The sequence below is a fragment of the Chaetura pelagica genome, unplaced genomic scaffold (genome assembly GCF_000747805.2).
Source record: "Chaetura pelagica isolate M959 unplaced genomic scaffold, ChaPel_1.0 scaffold47, whole genome shotgun sequence".
NCBI lineage: Eukaryota > Metazoa > Chordata > Aves > Apodiformes > Apodidae > Chaetura > Chaetura pelagica.
Genome location: NW_009954140.1, coordinates 4726056 through 4743134, shown reverse-complemented (window position 1 = coordinate 4743134; position 17079 = coordinate 4726056). Strand labels below are relative to the sequence as shown.

The window sequence follows — 17079 nt, the reverse complement described above, 5'->3', positions numbered from 1 at the left end:
CGAGCCTAATTACGCCCGGCCTAATTAAGCAAGATGAGAATTTGGCAGCCCTGGGTGCCGCAGCCAAGAGAGCCATCGTGGGCTGCCACCGCGTAGCGCTGCAGGCCCCGACCCAAAAGCGGAGCCTCAGGAGAGGCTGCCGGGGATGCCCCAGCTCCCCCCGCTGGGTATTGACTTGGAATCGATATGAATCGATCCTTCCCGTGTCCCTGCCTCTTCCAAATCATCTAGAATTTAACGTGTTGGGAATTCCTCGGTCTTCTAAAAGCTACAGACATCCAGCTGCCAGGCCCTGAGCATCCCTGCTGGCCTGGCACCTCCTGACTCAGTGTTTGTCCTCTCACTGAGCTGATTGTTCATCTCTTGAAGGTCGTTTCAGTTTTTAACACTCTGAAGTTCTGCTTCTTTTTGTCCAAGAGGCTTGTCCAATGATGAAGTTCCAAGACCCCTCAGGGCTATTCCCAAAATACCAAAGGCATCTCTGGGCTTTTTCTTCTTCAGCTATTTCAAGAGGTTCCCCCAAAAACCAACCCAAACCTCCAATGAAAAGGCTATTTTCAAGGAAAAGCAGCAATACACAGAAAAGCTGTGAGCACACAGGGTGGCTTTGCACATGTAAATGCACATGACACAGCTGGACAGCAAGAGAATTTGTGAAGAACTTTCAAAAAAAGGGGGAAAAATGTGCTATGAGTGATGAGGCACCAGAACCTTGCTCTCATTTGGAGTTGAGACCCTTCAGGGGGTTATTGCCTGCTTCCCTGCATGCGACCAGGGGACATTTTTATTATGAATCCCCATAGCAGGAGGCATTCGCTCTGTCTCCTCTCTATTCCCCTGCCAGAAGCAGCATTTCCCCAACACACCTGTTAGTTCTTTGGTGTTTTTATAAAACAAGCAAGCAAACAGAAGTTTTAATATTTCACACTTCTGTGATGCTTTTTGTGTTCAGAAGCTTTTACAAGCATTAGTGAGGTTTGCTGTGTTCAGACAGAGGGAGAATTTAGCTTATGGTTCCAAAATAAATACTAATGATCTATTTTTTCTCCTGATAATTTCATTATTCTCTCAAACCCTTCAAAGAGACATAAAACAGAGACTATACAAGAATCCTGGGATTCCCAGGAAGCACTGCTGATATGGTGCTAGGGATTGAATTTCACACCTGCCTTTAGGATGACACAATTTCTCCCAATGCCATATCCTGAAGCAGGATGTTATCTGCTGGACCTGAAGCCACTGAGCAAGCACAGTGACTATATTTAGTGCTCAGACATTCCTGGAATCCACTCCTGTGCTCAGATCATGGCTGTTCTCTCTCGGCCTCATGGCTCCTTCACCATGATTTGGTCTGAAGTCACCAGAGACAGCTCAGATGTTTCTAACACTTCCCAGGGCACATACGTGGCATCATCCTGCCTGCCTCAAAATGCTACAGGGTTCACACAGAATTGGGTGCAGTGAATAATCTTGCCATTTAAGTCAAACAAACTTGCTGTGCATTGCAGTTCTGCTGTTCATCTCACATTTTCAGCTCTGGCCTATTTTCCATAAGCATTGCACTAGGAGCTCTTCCTGGGCAGCACTGGGTGAGGCACACAGATGGGGTGACACTTGTGTCTGCACAAAGAGAAATCCTGTCTGACCGGAAAACTGGGAAAAATCAGCCCCTGCTATAGAAATGTGTGATCCAAAGTGCTCCAGCTATGGAAGTGGAGATTTAAACAACAATTTAATAATTCTTTTGCTTTTAAGGAACTGTAAAACATGTGGGGTTATTTCCTACACCACTGCCAAGATCTGGAGCCATTTACTTGCTATAGCTTGTGACTGAAATCCTGCCACACAGAGGTACTGGAGGACCCTGCATTAAAAATAATCCTCAGCAAGAAGACAGACTCGACTTTCCTCCAAGGATCTCAAGTGCTCTACACTAACACACTCATGCTGCACTGCCTTTTGTTATCAGGGAAACCCAGTACAAAGTTGCTGGGGCAGAGGTGGTTTGATTCCATTGGAAGTGTCTGAAAGTGCAGCCACCAAGTTACTTCTGACACTGCAGGAAGTGACTCACCTGACCTGCCTGGGTCACTGTGTCAAGGCTGAGAATTGTCCTCTGGAGATGCGTTTTTTCTCTCTACTGACTGTAGATGGCTCATGAAGCTGCTAGCTCCAAGAAACATTCCCTAATGTGGGCAGCAACTCTCATCCAAGGCACAGCAGGCTCCTTGTCTGCCCTGGGAACCACGGACCTCCACCTCCCAGGAGAGCCAGGGCAGAAAGCAAAGGAGTCAGGCTGTGTTTTTCTTCTCTGCTTTCCTGACTTCAGCATCACCACAGACATTTGTCTTGCTGCAAGTAAATGGGGTATGGAGAGACAGAGTGGAAAGCCTGGCTCCGGCGAAACAGCTGGCTGTCATCCAGGTGCTTTCATATTCCCTGCTTCTGTGAAGAGGGAAAAACAAAACACTCTACCTTGCTAGCCTCTTAGAGAGAAGCTACTTTTGGCAATTAATCTGAATATTAAATGTCTAAATACTCTCCATGTATCTCTCCTACAAGTTCAGGGGATTGGGGTTGCCTTTCTAAAGGAAGAAATCTTGCAACCATGTCAGTCAGGCTTGTGGAGCACAGCAGATGATACAATGAGAATTTCTGAGGTTGGTTTGGTTGTGGCTTTATCAAGGGCATAATGGATTCACAGCAAGCAGGAACTCCCGGAGCAGTTGGTCCCACACTCTGTGTGCTCCCAGTGCTCCCAGCACAGCTCTCCTGCCCTGCATCAGATCTGACACCCTGGGCTTTGCTGGACACGGGCTGCATCAAATCCCATTTCCTCCTGAAGTGGGGATGAGAGAGAAGGAGGAGAGTCTGCCTGGGTCATCAGCATGAATAAAAGAGGAAGTTTTCCCCTTAATTCTCGACAATTTTTAGCAAATGCCAGACATAACGTGAGAAGGCTGTTGCTGCTGCAGGCTTGCTCAACTTGCTCCTCTGCAAAGCCTGATGTTAATAATGCTTTGGAAACGCTGGTTTCACTGAATTCTGTTTGTTTGACTCCCTTTTCTTCAGGGAAAACAGAGGCTGCAGAAGGAAAGTGCCATCAATTCAGAGCTGCTCCAACCATTAGACTTGGGATTAATACGAGAATCCAGCTCATACAGAAGTAGTGCAAAATACTATGCCTAGGAAACCACATGAAGATCTGTCTCATTTACAGACATCGCCTTTTTTTTTTTTTTTCTATAAAAGCTGAAAAAAAGTCCCAGGCAAAGCCTGTGGGTATGCAGAGCACTCAGAGTTGAACCTCACATCAGGGCTGGTGATCATACCTACTAATTGTGGAAGTGCTCACTGCCCAACAGCCTGATGTGGTGAGATGCTGGAGAGAAACCATTCACAGTTGGTGTCAACCCACAAACAACGTTTGCGTGGTACATAGTCAGCATGGAAAGAGTCATTCATCCTCTCAATCAGCACAGAAAGCCATCTGAGGGAGTGTTAACCTTAAAATATGTGCCTTTTTTTTTTACCCCACTATTGCTTCCCCTTTGAATCTGATAAAATGAATCTGTTTTTCTCCTACGTAAGAGAATTTGACTGTCATCCAGGATGCAGTTAATGTAAGAGAGAGAACATAGGACAGAGCCTCCAACATGGCTGAAAAACATCCAAGGTTTGGCTTGGTGCTGGATCAATCAGGGATTTCGACTCTAGGCATTGCTACAACAGGTAGAAAATGGCAAAAAGCCTGGGAAGGGAGTCAGCATCTTCTATACAGGCAAGATCCAAGATCCACCGTATTGAACACTGGAATAGGGAGTGAGGAAAACTCACTTTGCTGGATGCACAGGGTCTTGTGCTTCCTCCTGCTCTGTAAGTCTTAAATTAATAAAAACCAGTCTGCACTGATCAGCATCATCTTAGTGGGTCACCATGTTTCCAACCAACCAGGAAGAGAAAAGAGATTTTCTCCACTTACTGTTTCTGCTGCCAGCATGTTCCTACCTTACTCTGCAGCACCTTGCAGCCCTGCTTGCCTGAGGAGCAGCACACCCACTACCTGCTGCTTACAGCTTTAAATATTAACCTTCCTATAAAGTCACAACCACAGGAGCAGACCTCTGCTCCCAACAGCCTACCCCAAATCTGGGTTTGTCACATCTAGTGCTCAACAATCAATCAAACGCCCACCTCCTCCATGGAGCCAAGCAGAAGCAGTAGCTTGGCTGCACACACAGACAGGGACCTCGTCTCCTGTCTCAGTGCACAACCCATTTCTGCTGGGTGTTTTGACTCCTTATTTTAGAGTCCTCTGCAGTTTGTTTGCTGAACTCGGGTGTAAGGACTGACTCTGCCACCATGTGGTTCACAGGCCAGAGCTCCTCTTAGGACAAACAGTGAAGAAGAATTCCAGAGCTCACAAAGCTGCTGATGGTGGTAGATACAAGAACCAACATCTTGCCCCTCATTTTTAAGTGTGCATAGAAACATAATGGAAGGAAGCAGAGAAAAGAAAGCCCCTGCTATCTAAATCAGGCACAAATAAAACACTAAGGCAGAACCCTGAGGGACTCAGTCTATGAATCTAATAACTTGCACTTCACACACAGTGAAAACATTTCAACTTGGGCAGTAAACACAGCCAAGCAGTGCATTAGGTGGGCTGGCCAGAAGCAACTTGATGCTACTACCTATTTTTTTTTTAAAAATACAAACAACAAACAACAGCAGGGGCTGCACCAGCTCAGACTCCTGTCCTATTTCCAGCTGTGCTCCCCAAAGGGCCCTGCTCCTTTCCTGCAGCTGTTCCTCCAGCACTTTTCCCCTTGGCTGCTCTGCAGCTTAACACCAGGTCAGCTCCCCTGCTGGTGGGACTCTAGGAATGGGACTCCTAATATGAGCTCCAAAACCAGCTCCTGGAGCAGCTGGAGCAGCTGGGGCAGCTCCTTCAGCAGAGTTCCACTCCAGTTTTGTTGCTTTATGTCAGTTATTGTGTAATCACCAAGTTACTTGAACAGGAAGGAAGAGGCTCAAATCCCAACCTACGTTCAGTGACACATGCAATGAGGTGCTCTGTTAAATCAAGAGCTTTGTGAAAGTGATGAAACTTCCACTTACAGAAACCCTGTAACACGCTGCTACCCTGCCCATTCTTTGGCTCTCCCCACCACTGGCAGCCACCAGGCACATCAGTGAGGGGAGGTTACGAGTCTGCAAGTCACTGCTGAACAGCACTGCACCACCAACACATTTCTAATCAGAGCTTTAGTCAACGAGAGCTTAACCAGAAGCCTAGGTGAACCCTGATGCAACTACACTTGCAATATTTGGCTTAAAACACAAAACAAAGAGAATCTGTTGAGTTTTAGATGTTGTTAGTTTGACTCTTCAGGTGGCTGGCTGCAACTCAGGAAATATGGTGCAAGAAAACAAAAGCTTTCCAAAAAGCCTACAAAGATCTGTTTTCAAAGTCAGAGGAACTTCACAAACTATGTTTATTTGATACAAACCTGTGTGCAGGTTCCTATCTATCCACAGCAACATTCACACACACTAAGAATTTTTACAGTGTATGGATTGCAATTACCAAGACAAATACTAATTTGAGCACTAACTCTATAAACAAGCATGACTTGCTCTGAGCACTCTCAAACATTCAGTGTCCACAGCACGCCAGTCAAATCGAAGGGCTGCTGTGGAAAATGAAGCACCTCAGGCCTATAAAAACTGACAAGGAGAAATCAAATGTTTTGCTGCAAAACACTCACAGTGCAGCCACTGCAACACAGCCAGAGATCCACTCCTAGAGGAGGCAGAGTCTGTCATATGCAGAAAACAGGTTAAAAAAACTTAACTCTGCAATACTGAGAAATGTAATTTATACAGAGGCTTGTCACTTACGACAGTGCCATCAATATTTTACTCACTGAGCACCACTTGGGTTGCTAAATGCAAGTCAGCAATTTCCCTTTGTATCTCTACTGGAGGGAAGTAATCAGGCTGAACAAGAACGTGGATGAGCCCTTTTAGCAAAGAGCTTGTGAGACCAAAGACTAAATTAAATATTAAATATTATTAAATATTTTTATATTTATACTATTATATTTATATATTTATACTATTAAATATTTTAGTTGAAACACAAGATGTGGCAGGAGCAAAACAGCCTTGGCCTTGGCCACCCAACAGAGAAAGGCAGTTGGCTGCCCCCACACGTTATTAATTTGAAAAAAAATAATCCTAATACCAAGATGAGGCTGTATATGTTTATTCATCGTCAGTAATTTTTGTACACAAGGCAAATATTAATAGCTGAAAGGCAACACTTTTGGAGAGTATGTACAGAGCAATGTACAAGCGAGTGTAAGAGGTTTTAAACTATTCATCAATTCAACCATTTTATAAAAAGGAAGTGATGCTTTTTCTTCTAAGACCTCCCTTAGAAATAATTTATTGCCAATCTTCAACTAAAGCAAGGAGGGAAAAAAAAAATGTACAATAAAAAGTAGTCCCTGGAAAGTTTATAAAAAGTTAAACATATAAAATTGTAAGCCACAAACATTTATACAAAGCTAATACAAATCTTGGTTTTGTTAAAGATCTATGAGGTTGTTACAAAATAGATTTTTACATAAAGGCTTCACGTAAGATGAGCTCTCACTGCTACTGGAAGCGCAGGAAAGCGGTTTTAAATAGTCTGCAATTCAACTTATTTTCAAGTACAATGCAAAGAAATTGCAAAATGGCACTGTATTGCAATGCTGTGTAATTAAAACAAACTATGTTAATGGTACCATCAAACAGCCAAGACCTGTAAAATGAACTTGTGAACAGTTTGGTACGGTGTGAAACTTCAGATCATTTTGAAACAGGAAATGATATTGTTGGAAAATTAACCTTCCGCAACCGTCCTGAAAGAGAAATAAGCACAGAAACCTTCCGAGGGCAATGGACATGTCAAACATGCACAGTTCTCAGTCTCCAAGCAGTGAGTTGCTCCCAAACATGATAAGCAGACACAGTTTGACCATGCTATCTGGGACTGATTGTGAATACTATTATTAGCCAAGTGTCATGAAGCTTGAAACACCCACCTGATCTGAGCAATTTGCTAGAATAATTCTGATGGGCAAAATGTAAAGCTACTGACTAGACAAATGAGTCCAATATACAGCCTTTGAGATCAAGGAACCCACCTGACTTAGGTTTTTTAAGAGCAGATACTCTAGAAGAAAGCTTAAGTTTTACACAAACTGATGGCTTATGCTCCCACAAACAATATAAAAAAAAAGGTAAAATTTTTAAAGCCCTGATGAATAGCCACAGTTTTCAGGTATCAATCATCTAACACACTGCAGCAGAGAACAGTCACTAAAACACCAATTTCATCTTCAAGTACAGGAAGGCTGTACAAGACAGTGGTATATCTCCATTTGATCAGTGATCAGGTTTAAAAGAGCTCACTCCATCAAAAAGAACTAGGCGAGTTTTGGGAAACTTGATTTTTCTACCTGCTTTCCCACCTTTACTACAAATCTGTCCTGACCTTGTACCACAGACTGGTTGACATGAACATGTTTGACTCTCAGTAGCCAACTGTGAGTCAGTTGTTTGCTTCAGGATTAAAAAAAAAAAAGTCTGTTCAAAACATCAATCCTTCAGCTCTTGTACCAAAATAATATCCTGCTATGAAGAAACAGTATTTAGAAACAAATCTAAAAAGAAATCCAACAGTATGCACTGTGATCCTTTTCAGGTAGCTCATGAAGAATAAGTCTGAAGATGGAAAAGCCCAAGGGTTTGTTTAGCCAGAATGTTAACATAGGAACCATGTAAACAGTTACACCAAGGTTCGTTGCCTCACCCCCTCTGGAGGAGTGGGAAACAAGTGATTTGACTCAGTCATTCCATTAAAATAACTCATTTCTGCCTGAGATTCATATAGTGCTTATCTACCAGGGCCTACTTTGTCAGAAGTGACCCAACAGTGTGGGGTCCAACTTATCTTACAGGCCCTGGTGTTCCCAGGGAAAGTGATCTGAAAGGATTAAAACCAAGGTTTTTTGTTTGTTCGCTTAGGGGAGAGCCTGCTGAATATTTTCCCCACTTTAGTTCATGTCAGAAGTGCCCAGTGCCTTGGTGATACTGACTATATCCTTAGTCTGACACCAGTTTCGAGGATCTTTAGCAAATAAACAGGTCCCTTGACCCCAAATTCATCAACATTTTACAAAAACACATTTGTTTAGACAAATTCCTGTTAATCTTCATATCATTCACTATCCAGTCTTCAGTCTTTTCTGCAATCATTAGTCTGACACCCTGCAAAACACATACTACAGACACTCTCCAAATTATTTATTTTAATCAGAGCAAAGTCTCTTTTGAAAGAAACTTGTTCAGATAATTGTCAGCAATGGAAAAAAAACCCCACAACCTGCTTCTTGTTGACTAGCAAGGGCAGGGTTTTGTTAAATTTCTGCTTTCCAGCAGTAGACTTTGAGGCTACTGGACAGAGGTTTGTCGTCTGCTCATGCAGCATTTATAGCTAAACCAAATTAATGTCATCCTTTCCCAAAGGGGGAAATGGACAACTTGGGGATTCCCATGACAAGCATGCTGTCCAACCCTTAAAATTTCCTCACAAGCCTTTTTTGAAGCCTCTAGTTCATCATCCTTCTTGAACTGCTCACATATGACCTGAAGACACCAAACCAGAAGTAACCATATCCAGTAAGGACACAAAATCTACATTAAATATCCCTGTCTGAAGATTGTATTAATGCTCCTGACATCAGTGTTGCACGCAGTCTTTCTTTTGCTACTGAGATTATGCACTGTGACTTCTCAAGCTCTTTTCAGAATTCTTTCCTCCCAAAATAGTGCCTTATTGCAGAAATTGCAGACTAATCTATGACTACTCATTGAATGATATAAAAAAATAAAGGTCTTTCAAAGCACCTAACTAAATAAAAATACAATATTCCCCTCCTACTGACAGGGGAACGAGGTACAGAGATGTTAATACAACTTACAATCACAGTAAGTAAAAGGCTAAGTTCAGAAGACAGGCAGCTTTCCTATGTTCTAGCAGGGACACTGCTCCCAGCAGTGAGAACAGGATGGCACACTGCTTCCCACACCTGGATATGTTAATAAAAATTCATTTAAGGAAGTGTTGGCCAGCATCATGATCCACAGGAATTGGCCAGTTCCATGGGGCAAGGTGGGAAGCTGAACACATGACACTGCACTCAGGGGAAACTCAGCAGTGGCATCACTTTTTAAACACAACTTTATTCTCAGTTTGTAGTATGGTCTGTGGTGTACGAGGATTTCTGGGCAAGAAGTATTTTCCACATGGCAACAGTAACAACCCCCCCTAAAAAAAGTTAAAAAAATAAATGAAACTACAATGGAGCTTTTTGGTTAAATATTCTCAATCACAAGCAGCACTCTGCAGTGTGCTGTGCAACATATTTGGCTCAAGTACACTTAGGATTACTAGACCCAATTGGAAAGTCTCAGAAAGAACCTCACATGCTGCTGTGACATGTTCTCTTTTCCAGAATAAAACATTCATCTTCATGGTGTCAGCTATACAAGGCCTCTGCTGGCAACACATACGCTCACATAAGGCCACTGAAAATACTGTAGGAGGACAGAACAGAAGGAGGCACTTAGGTTTGCAAGTACTTCTATCCGTCACCAAACGCCCACTGATTAAGAGGAGGCACACACTGTAAGAAGACATGAAGAGAGTAAAACTAACCCAGTGCTCTATTAAAGCGCTTCAAGAACAGGTAAAGTACCTACATGTAACATCTGGTTAGTGAAGATAAGAAACACAAGTTTAGTTTGCTCCCCCCTCCCACATCAGAATTTCAAGAGGACTGTATCCGAGTGCTCTGTGCTTTGCTATGGCTCTGGGATGTATGTTCAAGGCGTCAGAGTGAAACGTGCCCTGTGCCCTTCAATCCTTCCTCATCACTAGACTTCTGCCCACGCCAGGACTTCCTCATGGATGTGTCTGAAGCTCCTGATCCCAGTCTTTTTGAAGCATCTCCCAGTCAAACCCCACACAATGATTTATACTTGAACAGGAGGTACGTTACACCCAGGAATCCTGGCTTCAAATACATGATTCCAGCAAGGGATTTATGGGATTCCTAATCAACAACAGACCTGAGAAATCATTCATCAGCTACGGTATCACAGTTGTTATAATGAAGTTAGATATGAGACGTTTCTCCCCCTTTAAATTGCTGCCACAGTCTAACAATTACAACAATTTCACTGAAGTTTGGACTTGGAATTCTGAAGGTGGAATGGATTTTCTAGGACAATATACATGTTCATAAAAGATCAAATGTATCGCTTTACAGGTAACTTAGACATAGGTCTGCTATAAAATTACAACTTGAGTCAACTTGAAGCTACACTGGAAGAGATTAAGCCTGAATTTCTGCAGAAATTGGCAATAATGTGTTCAGCAGCAGCTTTTAGCCACATATCAAGAAGTCTGACAGGATCTGGATTTCTCTACTCCTGCTGTAAACTTCTAGTTAAAAAAAAAAACAACACAACAAAAAACAACACACAAAAGTTACTCAAATAAAAACGTCTTTTTTGCACATCACTGTAACATAAGCTGCTTGAGGTTGTCATGAAGGATGGTATCCTTGACATCACGGAAAACTAGCCGGATGTTTTCTGTGTTAATAGCAGTGGTGAAGTGGTGGTAGAGGGGCTTCTGCTGCTGGTCCCGGCGTTTGGTACGAAAACAATCCACCAGGAATTTCTGGACATCTGTTAGGCAGTGGGGATCCCCTTCAAACTCTGGAAAATAGTCTTTGATGCTCACTTTCTGTACTTTTTCCTCAAGCAAGTCCGTCTTATTTAAGAAGAGAATGATTGAGACGTTGCTGAAAACCCGGTTATTGACTATTGTTTCAAAAATGTTCAGGGATTCCGTGAGGCGATTCGTCTGCCGATCCTCCATAAGCACTTGGTCAAACTCACTTGAGGAAACAAGGAAGAGTATTGATGTGACACTGTCGAAGCACTCGAACCAACGTTTCCGTTCTGACCTCTGGCCACCTACATCAACCATTTTGAAAGGAACATTTTTTATTTCAAAGTCGTACTCGTGAATCCCTTTTGTGGGTCTTCGTGCCAGCAGTATATCTTGCTGTGAGGGAAGATAGTCCTAAAAAAAAATAAAGGAGAGTTTGCTGATTAGGACACAAGTCACAGGCGTGGGGACTGCTCACAGCTGACTTGACAATGAGAGAAGTGCTTGCGGAGGAACAGCACGATGGCTTCAATAAATATACATATGTATGTATATTTATATGCTAGCACTGAAGCATTTTGGAACCACGGGGAGGTTCCTAAGCAGGAAACACACCCAATATTAAAGCAAAACATGTACCCCAGAAAACTGAGGCTTTCCATTTGCCACATGACAAGGATCCGAATACAACACGGGAGGTGTACTATCAATTCCTCATGCCAGTTAATCTCATTCTGGAATACTTCATGCTTCATTCCTCCAGAAACACACTGGCTGCCAACGCTGCAAGGCAGCAAATAGGGTCTAAAAGAGATTTCTCAATCAGGAACCACAGCAGGTATCTCATTCTAACTGTGGGCACTCAGCTCCTGCCGCGTTCTCGTGCACACTACATGACTGTAGAAAAAAAAAAAAAAAAAAAGAGCTGCTCCACTCAGTAATTTTTAAGGCAATCAATTATGCCAGAAGAGCAAAGCCTACGCAGCTTGCTGAGTTTGTGCCCTGGCGCTGAAGTCCTGCAGCCTGCCTTTTCCCCCAGAATTAAATATGCCTTTTTTGATTGCCCCATGACCAGTCATCAGCAACGGATGCAGATGTTAACAGGAAGAGGAATTCTTATTAGTCAGCTTTCGACAGCATGAAATTCAAGACTTGTGTTGGGGATTTTGGCATTCTTAGAATTACACTTTTGTGCAGGGTCCAAGTCTTTCTGCTATTTAAAAAGTGCATCTAAAACAGACAGCTGGCTGATGCTGAAGTTTAAAGCTTTGTTGTTCACTTGTTATGGAAACTCTTCCTTACATTTTTCCAGCACTTCTCACAACTTCAGAGAGAGCAATTTAGGTCTCAGACTTTGAATTTTAGTCTTCTCTTAGTGACTGCTCTGGGATCTTCCTTTGGCAGTGCCAATTACCACACTTGTAGCTTCTATAAACGATGTGTCAGACCATGGTCCTGAAGGTCTGAGTCAAGCAGTAAGCTAGGTTTGGGGGAACAAACACACCAGTACATGGCTATCTAAATACTAGTATTTTTAAGGCAGTTGGGCAAGTTTGATCCACAGCCTTTAAGGAAGCAAGGTTTAAAATCATAAAGTGAGCATCACGTTTCAAAAACTCAAGTATCACTTTGCTTTACTATGTAAGATCAAAGGTGAAATGAGCTCAGGAGATGCTGCTTTGTTTGAGCTCCCGGGTTTCTTTATTTGAGCTGCCCATGACTAAGACACTGCCTTTTATTGAGGCAGGAGCTAGAAAGCAGTTCTCTGGAGAACAGGATCCCCACCCTGCACATTCTACTGTGGAACCATTGCACATCCAAACCCCACACCACCTAAATCTGCAGGAGAGTTGAACTGCTAAAGCAGCACCATGTTCTCTCCAAACTGAGCAATAAGCACATGCTGCCAAACCCTTTGTCTGATTAAGAGAAGCAACTTTAAAGGACAATAAGATTTTCCTCTTTGTTACATTTATCTTGGGTATTTTCTACCAAAAATTGTTAAGAGAGGGAAAACAATTAGAGGAATAGAGCAATGACTGTATCAAACATCCCTGGGCAAATGTGGAGGGATTTTGAGTAAAGCTGACTGATAAGATTTAGGCAACAGAATGTTGCAGGTTCAACACTGATTCCATCTTTCAAATAGGAACATATAATTTACTACTCAGGAAGTTAGTTTCAAGTTCTCAGAACAAAACCAGACAGTCTTAGGAAAGCTCAGGAGTGACTGAAATTATTTAAGTAAGTAAATAAATAAAATCAATTAATATAACATGGAAGGCCATATATGCCTTCAATATTTAAACAAGCACAAAGCAAACTATTCTGGGAGTTGGCTGGTAATGTTTATTCAGTAAAGCTTTCAAGAACAAGGAGCTTATCCCTAGAATTCCTGAGAAATTCCCTCTCAAGTACTATTACTCATTTAAAATTCCTTCCACACTTGCAACCACAAATAAAATCCTTTCAAATGCTTTCAAGATCTACATGCACAGAAGATCTACCATGTTTTATACCAGATAATGGTTCCTCTGATGCAACAGTCTGCAAATGAGTGCACTGGAAGTCAAGTGGTTGCTACACAGCCCCCATTTGGCTACAGGAAACTGAATACAACAATTCCTAACTACAGCACTGGGAGATTTCTTATCTTTTTGAAGGACGATTAAGTTTCCTCCCTCCAGCCCAGATCCCTGGGATACTAGCAGCTTGCACTGCAGCAATTCTGAACTATCCCTTTGTCACTGCTGGTCCCATTTTGCACACCTGAAGACTGCAGCATCAGCTGAATATTCTCCTTGGACAGCACTAAGTATTAAGCCATTTCAATATTTCATCAGTCAGTCAGTGCTTTGCCTGCAGGCACCACCAAGCACACCCTCCTTTTCTACACTTTGACCAACCTTACAAACTTTCCTTTTCATCTCCTTCCATTTTGGGGGCTTTTATTTATTTTTTATTTGAGGGCAGGAGGTTTTTTATTTTATTTTCTGTGCAGCTCTTCCCAAGGATACATACTGATACTGACTTAAAACATGTGCTTTCTTCCTGAATTACCTCTTTTCTCAAATTCACTACAGTCTGTTTTCTTCTAAAGGACTGATTTTGATTATCAGGTAGCTTTTTTGGCTACCACATCACTGTTTGCCTAGTTAATATTAGAACTTTAGGCATCAATACAATCCAATCACAACATGGAAACTAATGTGTCTCTAGGACATATTTGGAATACACATAGTCTGCACTGGCAGATGAAATAACAACAAACAGTTACAAGGAATACAGCCAATCCCAAGTGTATATACCAGCCAATGACTTTTATTTTGCTGATCTGATTAAATCTGAACATTAAGTTCTTTTCCCTATGTGCTGTTAACATTAGCTCCCTTTTGGCAGGAGGCACATGAATAGCAGATATATCTGTTTATAAGCAATTTAGTTGCAGGTCAGCCCAGTTGTAGCAGATAACAGATAAGAAGAGTAAAATACTTACATTGAAACAGTTTGGGGAAACAATCTTTAGACAAATCTTACATATAGATAAGAGTAAATCATAAGAACCTATAAAATCTTTCACTCAGAAACAAAAGCTTTGCTAGCACTTTTCCCACAAAGACCCAACGTCTTCTATGACAGCAGATCTCCCTCTCTATCTCAGCACCATTCAGTCTAACTTTAAACCAGAAAAGCTGTAATTCAGAGCTCAGCATTCCCACAGCAACACCAGACCTACAATAAGTGTGTATACAAAAATACAGAAACCCTAGAGACTTTAGTTTCATGCTTTCATTTAAAAAAAAAAAAAAAGGACCAAGGCTTCTAAGTAAAAGAACTTCAAAAAGAAGCTGCAAAAATCTTTACCCTAATGTACCTAAATGTATGGGGAAAAAACCCAAACAAACCACCTCTGAAACTAAAGTGGCATTGGATTCAAGGACCATAAGAAATTCACCATTAGCAGAAAAGTGCAGCAGTTCAGTAAAGTGAATGCAGCTCTCCAGATCAAATCAAAACTCCGAGACCAAATGCTGGGGCTCTCAAGCAAGGTGTCTGGGAAGCACACAATTCTGCAAGATGACCAGTGCTCTAGTTAGAAAAATGACAGTTCAAAGCAGAAAAATAGTCTGGCTTAAAATTTTATTTTCATCTGTTGGAGACAAGAAGAAAAATGAAATTAAGCATGATGTAACAGGATTTGACTGAAGTGGTTTGGATTCCTTCATCCTTTGTTAGCCGTCAGCTGGAAATGACCATGGAGAAACTGGCTCCCCATGGAGTTGAAGCTAGAATTTTAAAGGCAGTTTTTCCACATTTCTGCAATACACACCTAATGAGTATCAGCATACAACTTCATTATTCAACAGTAGCCACCATGTCATAAAAAATAATAATTCATCAGCATTCCTCTCAAAAAGTATTCTACAGAAGTCTGAGTTTTTTCCCCAGAGAAAGTAAGTTGATTCTGGACCAAGTTTGTTTATTTTAAAGTAGACACTACAGAAAGGTGCCACTGACCAGTGCACTGATTTAACTTCGTGTCCCTGACTGGATTTGTAAAAACAAAAGCAGTCATTTTTGGGTATCAATTGGTACTGAAGTGCTACTTTAACAGCCTTCTGACCAGACAAGCATTTGCAACTTGCTTTTTGTTCACTTTCTACAGAAGTTTTCCAGAAAGTCTCTTGGCCCCTGCATTGCCCTGTGTTTTTGACATGTCAGTGATGAACTGCTGAGATAATGGGACAAAGTTAACTAAGGTTATTTAAGTAGACACTAATTCCATTTCAGCAGTTTAAAACCCAGAGATCACAAAGGCTACTTAAAACTTAAGACTGAAAAAGAAAATAGAACTTACTTGTTCTCCAAGTTTATCCAAGTTGTCCAAGAAATACTTTACAGATTCCCCCTAAAAACAAAGCAAATGGTTATTTAAATAAGTGACACACTTGATCCAAATAGTTTACATTCTGAAGTCCAGTTAATTTACTGAAATCTACATTTAAGTGTTGTAAGCTTTAATCACTGCCATTTTTAAGCAGCTATCCTAAGAACACAACTGACATTTTATTTAGTCCAGTTAATATTTAATCTTAAAAGCACAGGTAGGCACATTTATAATAGTCAGATTCTTTCTGGGTGTAGAATTGCTATAGAAATCCTACAGTGTTATTCACAGGGAGTATCAATGAAGCAACCACACCTTCATTCTCAAAAGATATGTTCAATTCTTCTAACCCTTTGAAGAGTCTGCAAACACTGGCATTCAGGTACAGGGATTAATCACTGGAGACAAGTTAATTTTAACTGCACTGCCATACAATCCCATTCATTCAGATACTTCCCCCAAGCACAGTAAATGACTGTCAGAATAGAGGATGAGAAACCACAACAGATTCAACATTTTCAGTAAGTTTCCTATCAGAGACCAAGCTGGAGAATAACTCCTTACTCTGGGTATCATGACCAGAGCTCTGTGCTGCCATGCTGCATGAAACCACATCCACTGTGCAGGTTACCTTCTGGATTCAAGCCATCACTATCCTTACAAATAGTAAATGCAGCTTTTAATCCCCCCACTAGTGCAGAACTAAGGATTTTTTTACTGTAAACAAGTCAACTGTCCAGAACTCTGTTAGGGTGCTGGGATTAAGGTAAAAATCTTACAAGGATCATGCTGAACCTGAGTTCACTTGCAATAGGTGATGTACTGACTGAATTCATGGTGAAGGAAAGCAGTACATTGTTAGGATTCTCAGCTTCTTCAAAGAAGCAAAAAGGTACTTCCTTTCAAAAGCTCTTGATTACCAAGCTGTAACTTACTTACTTTATGGTAAATACAGAAAAGAAACCATCTGTGTTTTCACTCTGCAGATGGAAGAGCTAGAATTCCAACTGAATTGTCTTGATGAGAAATTCCAGAAGCACCCAAGGCTGGGACAACTGTATCCAAGCCAGACAAGTGAATCAGGACTGGACTTACACCCTGATAATGACTTTCCCTCTCCTGAATTTGAACTCTGCAAACTTAGTGAAGAGTATCAAACCTCAACATTAAAATGTGTCATTTAAGCAGCAGTAAAATAGGGTCGAGTAAATAACAGTCCAAAAAGGGTCTGGCAGACACACAAACCAGGTACCTTTGCAAGTTTTCCAGCTACTAAAAAAGTGACATAATATAAGCAGATGCTGCACCTTTAAGTAACTTGAACATCAACTTCTCATTAGACAAGACTGGGACTCTGAAACGCGCCTTGTGCTTGACACACCTGCAGGGAAAG

At 41.6% G+C, this 17079-nt stretch overlaps 1 protein-coding gene across 1 annotated transcript in view; it reads right to left on the bottom strand.

Annotated features, from left to right (window-relative positions):
• Window positions 1-10407: 10407 nt before the first annotated feature.
• GNA13 (guanine nucleotide binding protein (G protein), alpha 13) overlaps window positions 10408-17079 on the bottom strand; it is a 24436-nt gene continuing 17764 nt past the window's right edge. Inside the window, exons 3-4 of the mRNA XM_010002796.1 lie at window positions 15657-15707; window positions 10408-11212 (exon numbers count right to left, since the gene is read on the bottom strand). Of these exons, the coding sequence (XP_010001098.1) occupies window positions 10640-11212; window positions 15657-15707 (624 nt within the window). The 3' untranslated portion in view covers window positions 10408-10639. The remainder of the gene's footprint in view (window positions 11213-15656; window positions 15708-17079) is intronic.